The 20,801-nt window shown below is 39.2% G+C and overlaps 1 protein-coding gene across 1 annotated transcript in view; it reads right to left on the minus strand.

Moving 5' to 3' along the window:
- Plppr5 (phospholipid phosphatase related 5) overlaps positions 1–20,801 on the minus strand; it is a 145,772-nt gene that overhangs the window by 49,874 nt on the left and 75,097 nt on the right. Inside the window, exon 3 of the mRNA XM_004663955.2 lies at positions 16,820–17,070. Within this exon, the coding sequence (XP_004664012.2) occupies positions 16,820–17,070 (251 nt within the window). The remainder of the gene's footprint in view (positions 1–16,819; positions 17,071–20,801) is intronic.

Here is a 20,801-nt window from a genome sequence, read left to right on the forward strand (position 1 = left end):
TTAATATTGCCATGCTGTAGAGATTCTAAGCTTCCTTAGTGAGAACACATTCCTGCCCTCCAAAGTCCTTCAGTGGTTGTCATGTAAATGGTGTTCTCCAAAGGGCTGCAAGAGTTTTCTTCTCTTATCCTTTGCTTTCTTACCACACTACCACCAAGAGGCAGAGTCAATTCTACTTCCTCAGAATCTGTGTTCTCTTGAGACTTGCTTATAACAACAAAATGCAGCAGATATGACATGAAGCTCTAACATAGTAGATGAACATCTCATTCACTCATTGTCATATTTATGATAACTACTTTATAGGAATCTAGACTCCCTATGGTTGTGTTAGCATGAGGAAGCCACAAGATACATGGATATGTGGAAAGATCATGTATAGCACCCCAGCCTTCCTTTCTTCTGGCCCAGGTGAGTGTGGTAAATGAACGATCTCAGCTGATTTCATGTCCTGGATAAGAAATCACGTTACTCCTGACTCAAACTCAGAGTCCTCCCAGTTGAAGAAAAAGCCATCAGAAATAAGATAGAGCCACACTATGCCTTTTGCAATTACCCCACCTACATGGTCTGTGAAGATAATTAAATGATTTTCCTATGCCAACTTCAGAGTGGCTGGTTAGAGTAGTACTAAGTCACTAAGTGAGACTTAGGTTAGAGAGTCATTACAGGACTGTTGAGTGCTAACATCAGCATTTCATTTCTTAGTTTCTAGTAAATATAGTATTGCACATGGAAATCAGTTCAAAACACTTCCAGCCATCCATTTACCTCTGGCCTTTGGACTCAGCTATGCACATCTGACTGGAAAGCAGGCAGGGAATGAGACTGTGAATCCTTTAGGGATTTTGGTGGCAAGTAATGTCTCCAACCCTTGCTGTGTTCCATTTAAACAGCAGATTTGATGGGAAACAGACAAAGCAATGGTAGGATAGTGTGGTAATTTGAATGGATGGTGCCCAATATGTTCATGATTTTAATAAAGTTTGTAATTAGATCTGCAGCCACTTGGCTGGAGGTGGTATTACTGGGCAGATCCTAGGTTCCAGCCCTATGGAGGTGGAATTGGCATTCCAGTCTAAAGACAGGCAAAGTGCTTGAGCCTAGCCTGGAGTTCCTGACACGTGCCTTCTTGTGTTGGTGATGGTGCTGGTTTCTCTCTGTGTTCAGGCTTTTTAGGTATACCAGCTTCTTCTGCCATTATGGACCTTCCCCCAGATCTGTAAGCCTTAAATAAATCTCATTCCTCCATAACTGTGCCTGTTTTGGAGGTTCATCCTAGCCACCTGAAACTGACTGATACAGCATTGGTACCAGAATGTGGGGTGTGGCTGAGATGAATCTGATCATGTGGATTTTGGTCTTTTGAAAGTTTTGTTTTGGAGGAATGGGCATGGACATGATACTTACAACTGAAGATGCTTTCTGGAGTAGTAAGCCAAGTTTTATAGACTATTCTGATGACAGTTTGAGAATGCTAAGTGCAAACAGAATGACATCTGGAAGCATGGCTTATGAACTTTCTAAGGGGAAGGAAAGACTGCAGAAAACCTGTTGGAACTGAGCTACTAGCATAAGGGCTAGCTGTATTCTGCTGTCCTGGCTCAGGGAGTTAAGCCAAGGTTAAATTGGTAATGGGATGATGTGCTTCGCTAAACATACTGGACTGTAAGATTTAAAACTTTAAACTGGAAAAACTCAAGCAAGTTTAAAATTGATGACACAGAAACTGGTTGCTGAAGCTAGTATTGTCAAATACATTAGCATCTGGAAGGAAGGTAGTCCAACTACTTTACATTGAATTGATGGAATGGATGCCTGAGGAAAGACTATGATAGACATGCAAACTATTTTGAAAAGAGTTGACTGGAGAAGGAACCTGTTCTTCAAGGTAACAACTTATTTCGTGCCTGAATTAAGAATATGACTGTGTCCTGCATACCTGGTATTGGTTTTGGAAGCATGAAAAATGCTTATGGTTATGAATCTATTGGGGCCAGGGATGGAATGTGGCTGTTTGAATGAATGGCCCTCAGTATAGTCAGAATTTTATTAAAGTTTGAAACATAGATCTGCAGCCACTTGGATGGAGGAGCTGTCTCTGGGAAGATCCTAGGTTCCAGCCCTAAGGTGTGTAGGTAGAGTTGGAATTCCAGTCTAAAGATATGCAGAAAGGAAGAGAAAGGAAGGGAGGGGGTACTTAATAGGGTGGCATTGTATATATGTAAATAGAAGTATAGATTAATGGGGTGAAAAGGCCCAAGTGAGGTTAGGGGAAGAAACTGAGTAAAGGAAAGGTGGAGGGAGGGCTAATCCAAACCTAAAAGGATATAAATAAATCATATGGAAACCTACTTTTTTGGACAATGGAACACTCATGAGCCATAGACTGTTGCTAGAAAATTTTTAGTGCCAGGGATGGGATAACTTCCAGTGAGTTGTTGGCTGGGGAGGTCCCTGATGCCCCCAAAACATTATAGGCCCTAGCTGAGGCCCTTGGTTTCCCACCAGGAATAGATGGTAAGACCCTATTGCTGAAGACTCCACATACTTGGGCTGCAAGGCCACTGAGAAATCCTGCTGGAACTGAGCTGATAACCTCCTCCATGTAGACCAGCTGACATAAAGCTGAAAGAAGCCATTCTGCATGCAGTTCAATGGGAAAAAGAGAAACCACCAGTGAAGATACTCAACAATGGACACTGCAAGCCTTATATTTGGTCAGCCAGGCCAAATGAGCCAGTGGGTGCACTAGTGGCATGTCTGTCATGGTCAAAACCAACTGCCCTCTAACTGGACTGGAGGCTTGCTGCATGGGAAGGAATACATCCCTGATACTGAAAACTTAAAACAGGGGTAGTCATGAGCCTAGGGGTGTATCATCTGTTGCTGTCTGGCTAAATGTATATACTATGCTCATCAAACTGCTCAGTAAGCACTTCTCCTAATGTTCATTCCCTTATATTAATGCTATTCTCACTTTTGGTAGAGAATCTTCTCTTTTCAGTTGGCAGTGACCTTGGGATGACTCAGAAGGCATCATGGTGCTGGAAAGAAGTGACCAGAGTGCTCAGGACTGCAATATCTCTATCACACCTTCCAAGGCTCAGGGTCTATTGCAGAAGAGGTGGTGGAAAGAATGTAAGAGCCAAAGGAAGGGGAGGACTCCTTCCAATGTGCTTCCCCAAGACACAAAATGGCCTGGATATCCATGACCTCACAGTGCCTAACACTACCTAGACAAGACCATCATAAGAGGAGGAAAAGATCATGACACCAAAATTAAAAGAGAGACTGATTGAGAGAGGGGGAAGGATATGATGGAGAATGGAGATTCAAAGGGGAAAATGGGGGAAGGTAGAGCATTACCATGGGATACTTTTTATAATCATGGAAGTTGTTAATTAAAAAAGATGTGCAGAGTGCTTGAGCCTAGCCTGGAGTTCTTAACATGTGTTTGCTTGTGCTGGTGATGGTGCTGGTTTCTCTGTCTATTTGGGACTGTGAAGAAGGACCAGCTTCTTTTGCCATTGTGGACCTTTCCCTGGATCTATAAGCCTCAAATAAATCCCCTTCTTCCATAACTGTACCTGGTTTAAAGGTTCATCCCAGTGACATGTGGCTGTCTCCTACAAATAGCATGCTAATTATGAAGATGAAAAAGTATAACTTGAATATTTCAATTCTTCTAATCTATGTGACTACTTGAAGTTCTTTATATCTAAGATTTTAAGTATAAAAAAAATGTGACTACCAAGCTTTTTGTTGAGCAAGTGAAAATTTTTGATCAGATGCAAAATAATACTGAATATATTTATATTTCACATAGCTATAGTAAATATATTTATTGTTAAAATTCATTTAATATATTTTTTAATTTATTTATTTATTTATTTATTTATTTGAGAGTGACAGACACAGAGAGAAAGACAGATAAAGGGAGAGAGAGAGAATGGGCGCGCCAGGGCTTCCAGCCTCTGCAAACGAACTCCAGATGCGTGCGCCCCCTTGTGCATCTGGCTAACGTGGGTCCTGGGGAACCGAGCCTTGAACCAGGGTCCTTAGGCTTCACAGGCAAGCGCTTAACCACTAAGCCATCTCTCCAGCCCTCATTTAATATTTTAATTTAAAAATATAGTTTAAAAAAATCACATAACACTTTTATGTATTTTATTTTAAAACTAAAAAGATTAATAAAATGACTAATGTTAGAACCATATAACTATTACTAAAATAGTTTTTTGAGATAGAAGTGGGGATGTTAAAATGACTGGCTTTGGTGTTAATTATATTAGGAGCACTACTGAAAACAAAAATATTAATCATATTATATGATTATATGTAATATCATATGTAGTTATACATTATTATAATTAGTAAGAGATGTCAAATCAATATCCAAAAGCAGCTCATCCTGACAAAGTTTAGAATATCTATTTATTCACCACAGGGCACCTGAATCCCCTTGCTGGGATTAGGAAATCCCCTCACAAAGCCTCCTATACAGGAAGCATGTGCTCTGTCTCTGGCTATGGCTGTCCTAGGAGTCCTGCAGGCCAACTTTCGGCCTGGAAGACGAGGGAACAGTGCACATGGAGGTATGGACTGATGGAGGAGAGCTGGTACCAGTGTCCTGCAGTCACAGGTCCCTCCCCACCCCCTTCTTTTGGCCTGATTCTGGCTGGCTTCTATGTAGGTTCCAGTGGTTTCTACTCATTCCATGATCTTCTATTTTTTAAGCTGTGTGTTCATTTCTTTTGGCCTAAATCAGTCTCCCTCACTTTTAGGAATAACTCTGACCAATATGAAGAAACTGTGAATGAAATTTGGGCAGTTTGAACATGGATATTGTGGGCAATGGACATATTGCCAGATGAGAAATATCTGAAAGTACGAGAATAGAAGGACAAATACTATGTTCATAACTGATAGTAGTCTACTATATACAGAGTAAGGTAAGCATAGATCTTCTGAAAAAGGGAATCCTGAAGGTAGAGAAAGATAAGGCACTAATCCCATCATTATTAAGTATCACCCTCATGACTCCATCTAACCTTAATCCCCTTCAAAGGCTCCATCCGGGCACACCCCCCTTTAGGGGATACGGCACAACCATATGAATTAGGAGTGGCTGGGGCACAATTCAGTCTACAACAGGAAAAAGAGCTCTCAGCCAACTAAGAAGACATTACATACCACATGTAGTAGTATAAGGGGCTGCAAAAGGAAGGTTGTTGAAAGTTTCTATGCAAAAGGGATGTCCTTAAAACTTTTGAGTAGAGAGTGTTACTTCAGTGGCCCCCGCTCCCCTGGGCTTTACAGGGTTGAAGAAAGAGCTGTATTAGGAGGCTTGTTAAACAAGCTTCCAAAACCATCAAGGCCAGTGATAACAAAGAGGCTGCATTAAAATAGCAGGAACACATAAGGGAAAGAGAAGAGTCTGGATTTGAGTAATAATTCAAAGGTGGAAGCAACAGAATTAGTCAGACATCTGGTTGCGGGAGAATGGGAGAAGGAGGAGTTGAGGGTGAGTCAGAGATTCCAGAGCTGGGTAACTGGGGAGGGGGCAGAGTGCCGGTCATCAAAGCAGAGCACACACTGAGAGCTAACTCAGGGCAATGTTTGAGTCTACTTTTTTTGAAATTTTAGACAAGGAGCTGATAGAACACTAAATTGATACTTTGTTAGGAATAAATCCTATAGCCCAAGAGAAAGGCTACCACCAATGAAAGATGTTTATTTGGGGTGTACCAGAAAAGACGTGGAAGAGGCCATGGATAGTAGCCCTAGGGGAATATCAATAATAGAGCCTTAGTATGCTCTTCTGACATTGCAGTCCAGCACTAAAATGAGAGAGGAAGCATGTTTGGAGCACATATGTTTTTAATGTCATAAGAAGAATAAAGATAAGACAGAGAGGTGATCGAAAGTGCTGGTGGAGAATCTGATGACTGGGAGTGGGGAGAGTAGGGGAGGTGTGTGTGTGTGTGTGTGTGTGCGTGTGTGTGTGTGTGTGTGTGTGTGTGTGTGTGTGTATTGGGGAAATACTTATGTTGCAAATGCAGGATAAGGTGAGGAAGTAAAAGATAGCTTTTGTAGGCATTTCTTAGTAAATGGATAGTAATCTCACAATAATGGAAATTTATTGTTTTTTATTAGTTTTCTATTCAGCAATTACCAGCAGTTTGGTACCGTTATTAGGCTCATCGTGACCAACCCCCTCTCCATTGGCCCCGCATTGGTGATGTATATGGGCTATACATTGTGGAGTTAACCCACAGTTATTGGTATGATAAATGTCTCTGCATATCAAGACCCAACATGTGGCTCTGACATTCTTTGGAAATTTATTTTTGTGTTTGTTTGTTTTGATTTTATTTCTTCATAGTGGACATTTTAAAGATAAGTATTTTTCTAACACTGCCCACAGGCTGACAGCATAAGTTCCTGCATGGAGAAAAGAAAGCAGTAACTATGCTGTGTATAAAATGTTTTACACAGTAAGCACTCAACAATAATAACAATTTTGTAACCTACATTGTTTTATTTATTATAGAAGAATTTCTACTTGTTATTTCAAGTCTTCTATTCCTTCTGCAGTAGTTGAATGGCACAAACAAATAGCTCAAAGATACTGTACTCATACTAATAAAACCTTAAGCATAATAAAATATAGCAGTGCCAAGAATCACTTCATGACTTAAATGCAATCATATTTGACATATGGAGGATCACAGAAGATTATACATCATGTTATTAATTTTTGGCTGATAATTAAATTTTAAATTATCTGGGAAGATGTTAGACAAATAGTAGGCTTCAAATAGATGCAGCTAATGGACAGAGGTTTGAAACCAAGCAGCAAAACTGAATACTGCAGTGGGGACTGTGGACGTGGCTCTACAAGTGATGGTGTCTGAGGCAGCCAGCTACAGTGCATAAACCCTGAGATGCACATGACAGCACCAGCTCCGGCGTGAGGCTGGCTCTCTTGGTCTTCTGCTCTAAGACAGACAACCTCGGGATTCCCTAATAGCTTCAGTCTTGTGCCCACGATGTCATGGCTCCAGTTCTTGGCAGCTAAGATTCCTAGCTTATTCTATCTCTTCCAAACCATGAGCTTCATTTAATTACTTTGACTCTGGCATCAGGAGCACTATGCCCCCAGTCTTAAGAAGCCAGAGAATCTGAACTATGATCTGTGTCTGAGATTTGGTGACAGTATTCTTAAAAGGCAATTCTTACTCATAGTTGCTTCTCAGTTTTAATTTCTTCCTTGTTCTCTGTTAAGAATATTTTTAACATTTAGAAGTTTATGTCAGTACAGAGAAGGGTGCCTCTTGCATTCTAGGTACTCAAAATACCTAGAACAATTGCCCTGATTCACAGCTTCTAGCAAGTCATTTTCTAGCTATACATTTCTGGTCAACTTGAACTATGAAATCTCATTAAAAGACTTTCAGAGTTATTTACTTACATGTTTAAATCCCACAATTCCCCTAAATACCTTTTCCTTGAGTCCCATCTCTGGTGTCCCATCTCAGGTATCCCTAGGTGTTTCCATAGCTCTTGCTCCTTGCTTTGGCTCCTCTTTCTCCACTTGGTATGCCTCTTTTCTGCTGGCCATCTTGAAGGCAAATCCAAAGTGCCCTTTGCTTCTATAGAAACAGTCACATTCCATCCAGTACTTTATTACAAAAAGTCCTCAGGGCAGACTTATCATTTAAGTATGGCAAGCACAATACTTACTGCCCACTGCAATACACTAAGACTCATAAAAATGTCTTAAATTCTTTGAAAATCAAACAAAAAGTGAAAATTTTAGGTTTAATTAATATATAATATTTAAGCATTTCTCTTTATATTAATTATGTATATATACATATATATGTATCTATGTCTACATATAGATAGATATCTATATCTGTACCTACCTACTTACACACACACACACACACACACACACACACACACACACACACACAGTTTTCTCAATGGCTGAGGGGGGCCAGGAAGGCACCGTTCCTAGGGACTCTAAAAGTGACATAAACCCTCATTGCCTGACATTGGCCTAGAATGGTGAAAAGTGAGCTGCTAACTGCAGTCCATACACTGTAGTGTGCTAATCCTAAGAAAACACAGACATACAAATGGAATTGTGTGATGTAGTTTTCAATATTTTAAAAAGCACAGTAAAAGTGTATTTACTTATCATAAGCCCACCTGGTACTAACTCAAATGTCAATGGTCTTTGCTGTGAGCCAGAACTAAGTCAGTTGGGAACAGTTGTGACCTCAGACGGCCTAGCAACTCTGATACACTGCTAACAATGTAGGAGCTCCTAGGATACGAGGTACCAAAAACAGATACCACATGCCAGTCATGACAAATGTGGGTATTTGGGTAAATATGGCAAAAGTAGAGCTGTTAAGTACTGGCGTGTGTTTAATCATTTACTTGGCTATTTATTACCTTTATAGCTATTTTAATAATTTGACATGTGTAATTTCAAGATAGTATTATGTTTTTATTACTATGAATTATTGGTTAATATATGGGCCCATGATAGGGTGAAAGGCTATGTTTACAGGAATTTAAAATATGAGGTTCATGGGAGAGTATAGGGAAAGAGAGAGTGTGAATAAGAAGGGGACTTATCAGAACACCAGGGTACTTCACAGGTGGTTCTTGTAGCTACATTCACTCCACACATAACATGTAGCTCACTGAGAGCTGACAGGAGTGTCAGTCAGCTAACAATAGCAGTGTCAGCACCAGTAGTCAGTGAAACCAAGCAGCAAAACTGAATACTGCAGTGGGGACTGTGGACGTGGAGCAGTCACATTATAAGTGTGTGTCAATACATATTTTTGATATATTACCTAGTAGATGCTTAATCAAATTTTCTCCTATGAAACTTGAAGCACAGGGACCTTATGCCTTTCAGGTTTAAGCTACTATTGCACAGGGAAGGTTTAAAGGGCAGCTTTGTCATTGAAGCTGACTTGCACCAGCCACTGGAGAAAAATACAGGATGTAGTGCAGAATTCATCACTTTGCCCACCCCATCTTTTAATCTAAACACAATTCCAGTTCAACCTTTAAAAATCAATGGGTGTGTTCACTTACTCTTTGTCTTGGCAGCTGTAAATAGTGGTTATTGTACATGAGTCTACATAAGCTTATAACAAATGATCATTGTATGGGATATAAGGGCAGAGGGTTCCAATGGCTGTCGACCAGTGAAGGAGAGGAGAATGACATTTTACCCTTATACCACTGCTATTTTGAGAAAACATTTTGGTAAATTTTTTATTGTCCACAGATGCCAAAGATTCTGTTATATTTGCCTCCCTACAATGTGACTTGGCTGCACCTCCCATTTGAAGTTGACAGGGGCACAATTAGATTTGTGTGGGAAGATGGAAATAGTGATGGTGATGCCGAGGAAGTATAGAAAGCTGAGTGTCCAGACAAATTAAAGCTTGGGCATGCAACCTAATGGAAGATGGCTCTGAGACACTGTCAGGAGGAAGGTCTATCTGGAATATCAACAGATCTAGAAAAAATGAGGTAACCCAGGCTGAGAAATACAAAAATGTTCCCTCTTATAGGCAAACCCTAGCTTCAAATGTTTAGTTAGTATGTTAGGAGGGATCAGAGTCAGTAGAGGCCAGAGAGCTAAAAAGGGATCAGAGGAGAGAGGGAATGCTTGATAAGAAGAATCAATATGTAAGTAGAAGGGTGAAATACTAGCAGTGGAAAAGTTTAAGTGTGATCAAAAGAGAGTCTTGGAGAAGAGGTTAGGAGGAGAGAGTTAACCAAAACTGAGGATGTTATGAAAAGGTCCCATGGAAACCTACTTCTTTGTTACCTAATTAAAATGTATAATTAAAGGATAAAAAGATAGTTTAGGAAGAAGTACCCTGTGAGGATGGATAAGACTGTTCCCATAAGGCATAGCAATTCCAAAGGGAGGATACTCCCTAGTAAGTTGTTAGGTCAGGAGGCCACCAAGGCCTCCAAACCAATACAAACTATTACCTAAGCAGAACAAGATGATATGACTTAATGCTGAAGACACCATATGCTTCAGTTGCAGGTCACTGAGAAATCAAGCTAGAAATAAGCTGGTATTGGCTGTTATAATGCTGGAAAAGTACTAAGCAAACTGCTGGAGGAGAAAAACCATTAATAGTCTTATTTATTACTGGGCCTTATAAGCTATACAACTGACCAGCCAGTCAAGATGTACACCCATGCCACAGTAGCATGACTGTTAAAGGGATAACCAACTGATTGGATTTGAGGGCTACTCTATAGGACGGAATTCATGCTAGGTACTGAAAACCTAGTGAAAAATCAGTGAGTGTTAAAGTTAAGAGCTCTAGAGGGGAAGCTACTACTATTTTTTGGATAAATACATCTATTGTGTCCATCAAATTGCCCTCTAAACATTTCTTTGTGCCCATAGATTAGTGCTGATCTCACCTTTGGACAGAGAAACTTCTTTGTGAACATGGCAGTGATTGCTGGGAAGAGTTAAAACTCATCAAAGTGCTGAGAATAAGTAACTGTTGAGTGTTCAGTACTAATGGAGATATCTGTATCACATACTCTAAGGCTCAGGGAATATTGTGGAAGAGGGGACAGAAAGAATATAAAAGCCAGAGAAGGTGGGGAAGAGTGTGTAGTATGGAAAGCTGTCTTCCAGACAGACATGAGGCAGCCATTGAGTTAATGATTTCAAAGTGACTGTTGTTGTTACCTGAGCCCATCAATATTCTATCAAATATGATGGTCCAGGAGGGTACACACATATGCACACACACACACACACACACACACACACACACACACACACACACACACACACACACACACGACATCAAAATACAAGGACTAGTTGGAAAGAAGATAAGGGTCTATCAAAGGGATAAGGGAAGGAGAACCAAGAATGTAATGGATGGTGATTATAATCAAAATACCTTATGTAGATGTGTGATTATTGTCAATACAGAAAGTTTGAAAACAAAGGAAGTCCTGCCAAAACGTGTGAAGCCCAATTATTCCAGCTGGCTTTCTGAGCCAGATTTGAGGAGACTGGTCAGCTGAACCTGACCCAGGGGAGGATACAGGACCAGCAAGAAAACTGCAGGTGAACAGACTGAATGCTGCTGATGACAGATTGTTGTGGTATTGAGGGTTAGGCTGCCATAAAATGAACCACTACATACTGGAAGTAGAGCTCAAACTACTTTTCTTTAATTTTTAAATTAAAACAAGTCTAAAGTCAGAGTTGAAAATGACCCAAGAGCTGATCTTAGATATTTCTGTTCCAAAACTTTATGGGGTTAACTGGAAATTCACTGAATATGACATTTTTCATTCTCAACTTTTAAATTAATTTACTTGTAATAGGAAAAATTAACTATTTTATTTTATTTTATTTTATTTTATTTTATTTTATTTATTTGTTCATTTGCAAGCAGAGAGAGATATGAGAAACAGAGACAATGGGTGGCCTAGGACCTCTAGCCACTGCAGACAAACTCCAGATACATACATCACTTTGTGCATCTGGTTTTACAAGGGTACTTGGGAAAAGAACCTGGGTCCATAGGCTTTGCAGGAAAATACCTCAATCACTGAGCCATCTCTCCAGTCCATTTTATATAAAGTGAACAGTACAAAACTAAATTTAAATATTACTCTAATGTAGTTTAACATAGAGTTAAGAATTTGATAGTTGAAGATTTAATAACATTTTAAATTCCACATATCTTCCTCCAGAGAAACAAATAGCATTCACAAAAACAGGAAGAGAAATTATTTCCCCTGAAAGTTCTTAGTAAGCCAAAAGAAATACCTATGATCAAATTATCTTCAAAACCTTAATTAAAGTCAGATACTAAGGGAGAGTTCAAATTCCTTGATTTTATTTACTAATTCACATAGAAAATCATCAAATGCTCCTCAATTATTACTCAAACACACTGTAATGATGCTTGTTTTGTTTACATGTTTTTTGTTTGTTACATGTTTACAACACCAGCACTAAATCAATGTGTCTGACACAGTCATAAGAGTACAAAGAATATGGACTCTGAGGTTATTTTCTCCATTTATCCACCCATAAAACATGGATGGGTCTAGAAAGGATTATGCTTTATGAGAGATAACCAAGGTCCACAAAGCCAAATATTGCAGGTTCTCCCTCATATATGCCCCTGTACTAGTACCCCGCATGTTTTCCTGCCACTGCATGAACACTTATAAGCCCATTCCCCTAAGAAATAAAAGAGCTGCCCTCTGACACAGTCTCCCAGGTGTTTCTTCCCATCACACTCCTGGCCACTCAAGACCCTGTTTTGCATTTGCCTGGATGCCCTTGGGAAACTAATGTACATCAGTCCCAGGGCGGCCAGGACCCACAGTGCCTGACACTACCTACACAGGACCATCATAATAGGAGGAAAAGATCATGACATCAAAATACAAGAGAGACTGATTGAGAGAGGTAGGGTGTAGGACGGAGACTGGAGTTGCAAAGGCAAAATGGGGTGGGGGGAGTAAGAAGGGAATTACCATGGTTTATTGCCTACAATTATTGAAGCTTTCAATAAAAAAATCAAAAAAGGAAAGTCATAAAATTTTTAAAATCTGGCTAACATTTTAGGAGATTACATTAGTTTGAAACACCCAAATTTCATAACATAAATTTGTTCTAGGGTGTCACTTGTGAATCTGGAGGTAAATATATTTGTATATGCATTCATATATAATGACAGAACCTAAATGTAAAAACTATATTGGCAGCAGGAGGTATATAAAGAGTTGTCATAGCAGCCACCTACATTCTCACTCTTTCTTTTTCCCTCCCTCCCTCCCTCCCTCCCTCCCTCCCTCCCTCCCTCCCTCCCTCCCTCCCTCCTTCTCTCTCTCCCTCTCTCTCTCTCTCTCTCTCTTTCTCTCTCTCTCTCTCTCTCTCTCACACACACACACACACACACACACACACGGGTATTGGGAGAAGAGAGTAAAGCAGTCATCAGAAAATTATAAGCAGGGGTACTGACTTTCTGACAGAACCACATTTAGTGACAGAAGATTCCTTAAGTGATGAGTCTCTGAACATGTCCACCTTCTGCATCATTGACTATAAACGTTCCTAAATGCTGAGATATGCAGAAGGAGGGGGTGATAAAATTTAATGTTCCTGAGATTGTCACTAGCAAAACATGTGCTTCTATAAATCTAAGCAAATTGCTTCACTTTCTGAGTATCTCCATATAAAATAGCTGTAATGAGCACACATAGCAAGAAAATGTTATGTGAATTCAATAAATTTTCAGTATGAATTATTAAATTGATAATTACTTGTAAATAAATGATGAAGTTTATTAACATAGTATAAATAGTAAAATATTAAAAGTGTAAAATTTAAGCCCATAGTAAATGCTCAGTAAATGCTGGAATAACTAAAATCAGTTTTTGATAATAAAACCATGTCCTTATTACAGACCTAACAATATATGTTATAATGCATAAGTTACTAAAAGAAATGCATGCAGGGCTGGGAAGATTGCTCAGCACCTAACAGGGCTTGCTGCCTAAGCATGGAGGCCTCTGTGGCCAGAGAATTTCACTTTTTCATTCCAGGAGACTCACTACCACTCATGTCTCTAACTCACCATCCACACAGGTCAGAGACTGCGCAACACCCGGGGCTGCATGGTGCAATGCAGCTCCCTTTACAAATTTCCCTTGAGACTGGCTCTTCCTCTCAAAACACATACACACATACAAATAGATAAGTGAATAAATGAATCAGGCTAGACAGATAGCTTAATGTTTAAGGCACTTGCCTGCAAAGCCAAAGAACCCTGGTTTAATTCCCAAGACCCACGTAAGCCAGATGCACAAGCTGGCACATGTATCTGGAGTTCACTTGCATTGGCTGGAGGCCCTGATGTGCCTATTCTTTTTCTCTTTCTCTCCCTCCCTCTCTCTCTCCATATGTGTATATGTATATACATATGTATATGTGTATACATGTGAAGAGAGAGAGTATATATGTTCCTCTCTTGCATGCACACACACATGCAAATAAATAAATAAAATTTAAATAAACAAATGAATGAATGAAATTCAAGCAGGTGGCCAGCACACCAGAAGCAAGAGAAGGTGTTAAGATTCTTCCTGGACATAAGAGGACAATGCTTTGCCCTATAGTAACATCTTTGAAACACTATTTGGTATTTTAAAAGGATAATAACTCTATTCTAGCTTCATGTTTGCCATCACTAACCAAGAGTTACTCAGCAAAATCTAACGTCTGTCATTGCTAATATACCTGGAAACAGTCTCTTGAGTCAGAGAATAATGCTATTAACCTCCCATGATGTGTTTGATCATATATGTAAATGACTGTATATTTACATTCCATACACAGATACAAGTGTAAATTTTGTATTTGGATTCAATGGCAATGAATAAAAAATATTTTGTGACTTCAGACTCATTCATTTTGCATGTGTTATATATGTGTGTGTATTTGTACAGTATATGTGTGATTTGGTGCATGTGGTTTGTGTGATGTGAAGTGAATGCACATGTGTGTGCTTACATTAATCAGAGGGGAATATTGAATGCACTTCTCTTATCATTCATCCAAGTATTGCTTTGAGATGGGGGTGTCCCCTGAACCTGGGAACTAACTGCTTAGCCATGTCCTCAGCCCTTCTCTCACTCGTTTTATTATTTTTTTAAATTTTCATTTATTTATTTGTTTATTTACTTGCTTTTTCAAGGTAGGGTCTCACTCTAGCCCAGGATGACCTGGAAATCATTCTGTAGTCTCAGGATGGCCTCAAACTCTCAGCGATCCTCCTACCTCTGCCTCCCAAGTGCTGGGATTAAAGGTGTGCACCACCACTCCCGGCTCTTCACTCACTCATTTTAAATATTCACTGTAATGCTTCATAGTGTAGCAAGGTGAAACATAACCTGAAGAATCGAGCAGAATGCCCATGGAGTAACACACTTCATAAGGCCCAGAGGAGCCTTAGGATATACTGGAGAAAGTGAAGCTGCTGGGGTAAAAACACAAGGAAATGAGAGGAACAGAAACAGAGAGCTGAAGGAGAAGGCCACACAGGAATTGTAGCAGACAAGTTTACAGAAGTCAGCAATCAGTGAAACAGAAAATAAGCATAATAAGGATGGAATCCTAAATGATATACAAATTTTCTCAAAGAATTTTGTTTTTGGTGTTGGGGGGTGTTCGAGGTAGGGTGTCACTCTAGCCCAGGCTGACCTGAAATTCACTCAGTAGTCTCAGATGGGCATGCCAGGGCCTCTAGCCACTGAAAACGAACTCCAGTTGCATGAGCCAGCCACCATGTGCATCTGGCTTACGTGAGACCTGGAGAATCAAACCTGGGTCCTCAGGCTTTGCAGGCATGCACCTTAACTGCTAAACCATCTCTCCAGCCTTTCAATGAAAATATTAAGTCCAGGAAGAGAGGAGTGTAATTAACTTGGTTTTAAAACTCCACAAATTTTAATCCCAACACTTAAGAAGATGAGGCAGGAATATTACTACTACCGGATTAAGGCCAACCTAAGCTACATAGTGAACTCAATACCTGCTTGGGTGCAGAAAAATTTCCTGGTTTAAAAATCAAACAGCAGCAAAAATAACAAAAACATTTAAAAATTCTTAAAATGCATGCACTATGGCCCAAAAATCAATCATACAACTGAAAATGTGACTTGCAATGATATATTTTCCTTTTCAAATTGTTCTGCTACAGAATAACCTTTATCTCTACTCTCAAAAAGAAATGTCACAAGGTTTTGTTACAAATTCTCTCTGCTTTTAGTTTTTCTCTGAGATGAGTGGATTTCTATGATCAAATAGCCCATTGACAATCAGAATAATCCAAAGCTTTCTGGGGTCTTTAGAAAGAATCAAATTTGGTTTCAAATCACGTTTGAACTTTTACAAATCTGTTGTTAGTAAGTGAATCCAGAAGTTGGTGAGTATTGGCACGACTACGAAGGAAACACCAAAGACGCTTAAAGCCTCTGAAATTTTTCTAGAGCTTATGGACAAGCCTACAGAGAACGGTTTTGGCCCCATAGCCGCAGGAGTCACGTTGGTAATGGAGAGAAAGGCTGATGATGTAATGCTGGGGTCAAGAGCTACTCGCCAAGCCTCCCCCGCTCCTGCCAGTAGTGACCATGTACTCCATCTAAACCCTGAACTTGGAGCCTGCCTCCACTACTTATTTATGGAACCTACTTGCAACTAAGTGAGCAATAAAAGTGCTTATGGAACTGTGGTTAGTACTGTGAGGGAATATCAAAACACTAGTTGAGATATCATGATGACATAGTTACCAATAACAAGGGAGCTTTCTAAAAATGAGTGGCCTTTTGTTACCAGACCAGGGAATCCAAGAGCTTCCATCGGCAGTCAGTAAGCCAGATAGTTCTCTTAATGGTGCTGTTACAAGTTCATAAGGAGTGCTACAGAACAAATGTTAAGATTTATTTAATATAAAGACAAATATATTTACAAGGAGACATTCTAATGGCTGTAGTTTTTATATAGTCAACTACTCACACATAATCTCATGAGAGGCAATGGGGCTCATTTTATTCATAGTACAACAGAAATTATTAGAAATAAATTAAGTGTCCAGTAGAATGCTACTAATATCCTATAAGTGATTCCCGTTAATGCCAGGCAATGTATTTCACCATTGTAGGAAGAAAACGACATCCCGAGGACTACCATTGATGGTCTTACCGTCAGATACATGGCGGCATAAACGCTGAGGGCGGCTTCTTTGGATGGGAATGTTTTCCGCGCTCTCATGATGAGATCTGGGTTGCCGGTGCAAGCCTCTTCACCGCTGATGAACTGTGTATACTGTTGGCATCCCAGTGCTGTGTAGTTGGGTTTACACAGAGCCAGGAAGTGTGGAGCCAGGTTTCCAGTTACAACCTGTCCAGCATTTACAAAGATATCCGTAGCAAACAGTCCAAATGTATAAATTCCTGAGGGTGAAAATAAACAATTTTAGTTCTCCGCTTTCCTGTCCTTGCCTTTTGTAACTCAGCTTATAATACGCCAAAAGGAAAATATTTTAGAAATGAAAAGTCTCTTCCATACACTCACACACTTGGTTCTTTTCATTCCATTTCCCCCCAGTTTCTCCCTTGGCATTCTGGAGTATTTGAGAGTGTTAAATTATTTAACATACGGAGCTGTCTACCACTGGCTACATTTTTATGCATGGCAGATTTACAAGGCATAACATAAAATATGAAAATATATTCTGAGGCTATATTTGGGTAATGCACTTTTTTAAACAGGGACATGTGTCCCTTGAGAAGGGCTGTTTACATTGTTTCACTAGTGTTAGCAATCTCTCACTTTTCCATATTTTTTGATATTCTTTTATCAAAAAAGAGAGTTGTCTCCCTTTCATTATGGCACTTAAGCAATGCAGACTTATATTATCTCTGCCAGAGGTGCCAATTAGCAGAAATATAAAGTGTCTTCTGCTTACATTGAAATATCATGGAAAATCTTAAGTAAAGCAGAATGTTTTAGATTAATATCTCCAGCACCTTCAGAAGCACATTTGCTGAAAGGCACAGAACAGCTAGAAGGTATTCCCACTTTTACCCTTCGTGAATTGGTTTTCTATTTCTCCATTGTGTAGCAACTTAAGAAACAATAAGAAAATTGATATTATAATCTTTAATTTATCTCTACACTATTAAAATGTATCCAGTGCTGTTAATTCAGAGTACAAACTTAAGTATATAGACTTGTTTCTTCTTTTTGTAAAGAACTTGCCAATTTAGTTACCAAAGTCAAATTCTAAATTCAGGGTAGTTGGTTATTATTGTCAAACTGAATTTTTCACTTTAGGGAAAATAATTTTTTTGCCATTAATGTCAAAGTAACCTAAAAAGATAATTTTAAGGACATGGTTCTGATGTAAAGAAATTCATTCTCGGGCTGAAGAGATGGCTTAGCGGTTAAGCACTTGTCTGTGAAGCCTAAGGACCCTGGTTCCAGGCTGGATTACCCAGGACCCATGTCAGCCAGATGCACAAGGGGGCGCACATGTCTGGAGTTCGTTTGCAGTGGCTCAAGGCCCTGATGTGCCCATTCTCTCTTTTCTCTCTCTATCTATCTCTCTGCCTCTTTCTCTTTCTGTTGGTTGCTCTCAAATAAATTAATAAAAATTTTAAAACAAAGAAATTCATTCTCTATAACTTAGGGAAATAAAATTCCATGGGCTCATTTAAAACTATACCATAATAATACTTCACAGTTGTTCACTAAGAGTCATATAATTTTATTGTAAAAAATAGATTTTTTTTTCTTCTTACTGACATATATCTGGATTGTTTGCTAAGCCTTTCATCAAGATGGTTATTGTACTGGGAAATCACTGAAAATTTCAAAGGATAAAATAATTTTTCCAGTTTTAAATTATATGAGTATCCTTTAAATTTTCAAAATATTACTCATAATATTTTTAGACACAAGATCCTGCCTGTGGCAAAACTCAGATTAACCAAATGTCAATGAAACAAGAGCATTAGTTCCCTAACCATAGATTCTGAGAGAAAACAACAAGAATTCCTTTCTTTACAACATACCAGTATGCTGTGAATCATACTATGTAAAGGTTATAAACAGCAGAAATTTGGGAGGGGCAGAGAACAAAAAGACAAATTGAGCCCAGTAAAATGTTAATGTATACCTTCTCTACTTCCCAAATCTCAAGGCCAATCACAGGCAACTAAATTTCATACCACTTCCTCTGACCTCCTTCTAAATGTAGCCTAAGATGTGCTCATTTTATTTAACTAAAGTATTGCTTTTTATCTAGTGTAATAGGTCCTGATTAAAGGAGAAATATTTGAGAAGACTATGGAGATGTCTCTTGGTGAATACCGAGCTCCCAAGTAAGTATTGTCCCTAACAGTGTCTCATTTTACTTCTAACTAATGCTCCTAACATAACAGATGTGAAAAACTGTTTCTCTTCAGAAAGATCTATAGTTTTATTGGTATGTGTCTACTTTTTAGTTTATGTATATATTAGTTTATGTATGCTTGATAGTTCCAAAGTTTTCATTTTGATTTACTCAACATGAGAAATATATTGTAGTGTTACAGAATCCTTAATGTATTTCCTAATGTTGACAGGAATTAATTTTAATTTTTTTAACATTTTGTATTAACAATTTCCTTAATTATAGACAATAAAAAATGAGAGTTCCTTCCCCTCCCCCATTTTCTCCTTCATAAGTCCACTCTCCATCATATCCCCTCCCTTTCTCAATTAGCCTCTCTTTTACTTTTATGTCATCATTTTAAACTAATATTATGAGGGTCTTGAGAAGGTAGTGCTAGGCACTTCAAAGTCATCGATATTGAGGTCAATTTCTGTCTCAACAACTGATTGCATTGGAAGTAGTCCTACCCTTCCTTTGACTTTCCACCACCTCTTCCACAATGGACTCTAACCCTTGGAAGGTATGATAGAGATATTTCAATGCTGAACACTCCTGTCACTTCCTCTCAGCACTATGGTGACTTTTGGGTCATCCCAGTGATCACCACCATCTGCAAAGGAAAGCTTCTCTAACCAAAGTGAGAGTGGCATTAATATATAGGTATGAATGCTAAGAAAAGTGCTTACATGGCAGTTTGATCTGCATAATGTATGCATTCAGCCAGACAAGAGCAGGTGTTATACTGCTAGTGCTCATGACCTCCCCTACCATAGGCTTTTGATTTGATTTTCAGTATCAGATGTGTATTCCCTCCTATGGAGCAGGCCTCAAGCCCAGTTAGAAAGCAGTTGTTTTCCCCCATAACAGGCAAGCCAGTATTGTACCCATTGGGTCATTTGGCCTGGCTGGCCAAATTTAAGGTTGTGGAATCCACTTTTTTTTTTTTTTTTTTTTTTTTTTTTTTAACCACTGATGATTTCTATCTTCCACAGGTCTACATGCAGCAGAGCTTTTTCCAGCTTCCTGTCAGCTGGTTTACAGGGAGGAGATCTTTAGCTCAGCTCCAGCTAGATTTCTCAGAGACCTTACAACCCAAACATCTATTTCTTGTGAGAAACCAAGGGCCTTGGCAATGACCTGTAATGTTTTGGGGCATTAAGGACCTCTCTGACCAATAACTCACTGGAAGATATCCCATCCATGGCACTGAAATTTTTCCAGTAACAATCTATGGCTTTGGGGTGTGCCACTATCCAAAAACGAGGTTTCCATATGGCATATTCACAACATCTTGACATTTTATTAACCCTTCTTTTACTCAGTCTCTTCCCATGACCTCACTTAGGCCACTGCATGACCAGTAATTTGTTCATCTACCTATATACATACTGTATCATCCCTTTAAGTCTTCCCCTCTCCTCCCTCTCTTATGGCATTTTTCTAGCTTACTGGCCTCTGCTACCAACTGTTACTCCAACTCACATACAAGTCTAAACATTTGTAGCTAGGATCCACATATGAGAGAGAACATGTGAAGTTTGGCTCTCTGGGCCTGCATTACTTCACTTAGTATAATCCTCTCTCCAGATGCACCCATTTCCCTGAAAAATTTATAGCTCCATTTTTCATTTTTCTTTTTCTTTTTTTTTCTTTTTTTTTTTTGGTTTTTCGAGATAGGGTCTAACTCTAGCTCAGGCTGACCAGGAATTCACTCTGTATTCTCAGGGTGGCCTCGAACTCATGGAG

This window comes from Jaculus jaculus, chromosome 19, assembly GCF_020740685.1.
Source record: "Jaculus jaculus isolate mJacJac1 chromosome 19, mJacJac1.mat.Y.cur, whole genome shotgun sequence".
Taxonomy (NCBI): Eukaryota; Metazoa; Chordata; class Mammalia; order Rodentia; family Dipodidae; genus Jaculus; species Jaculus jaculus.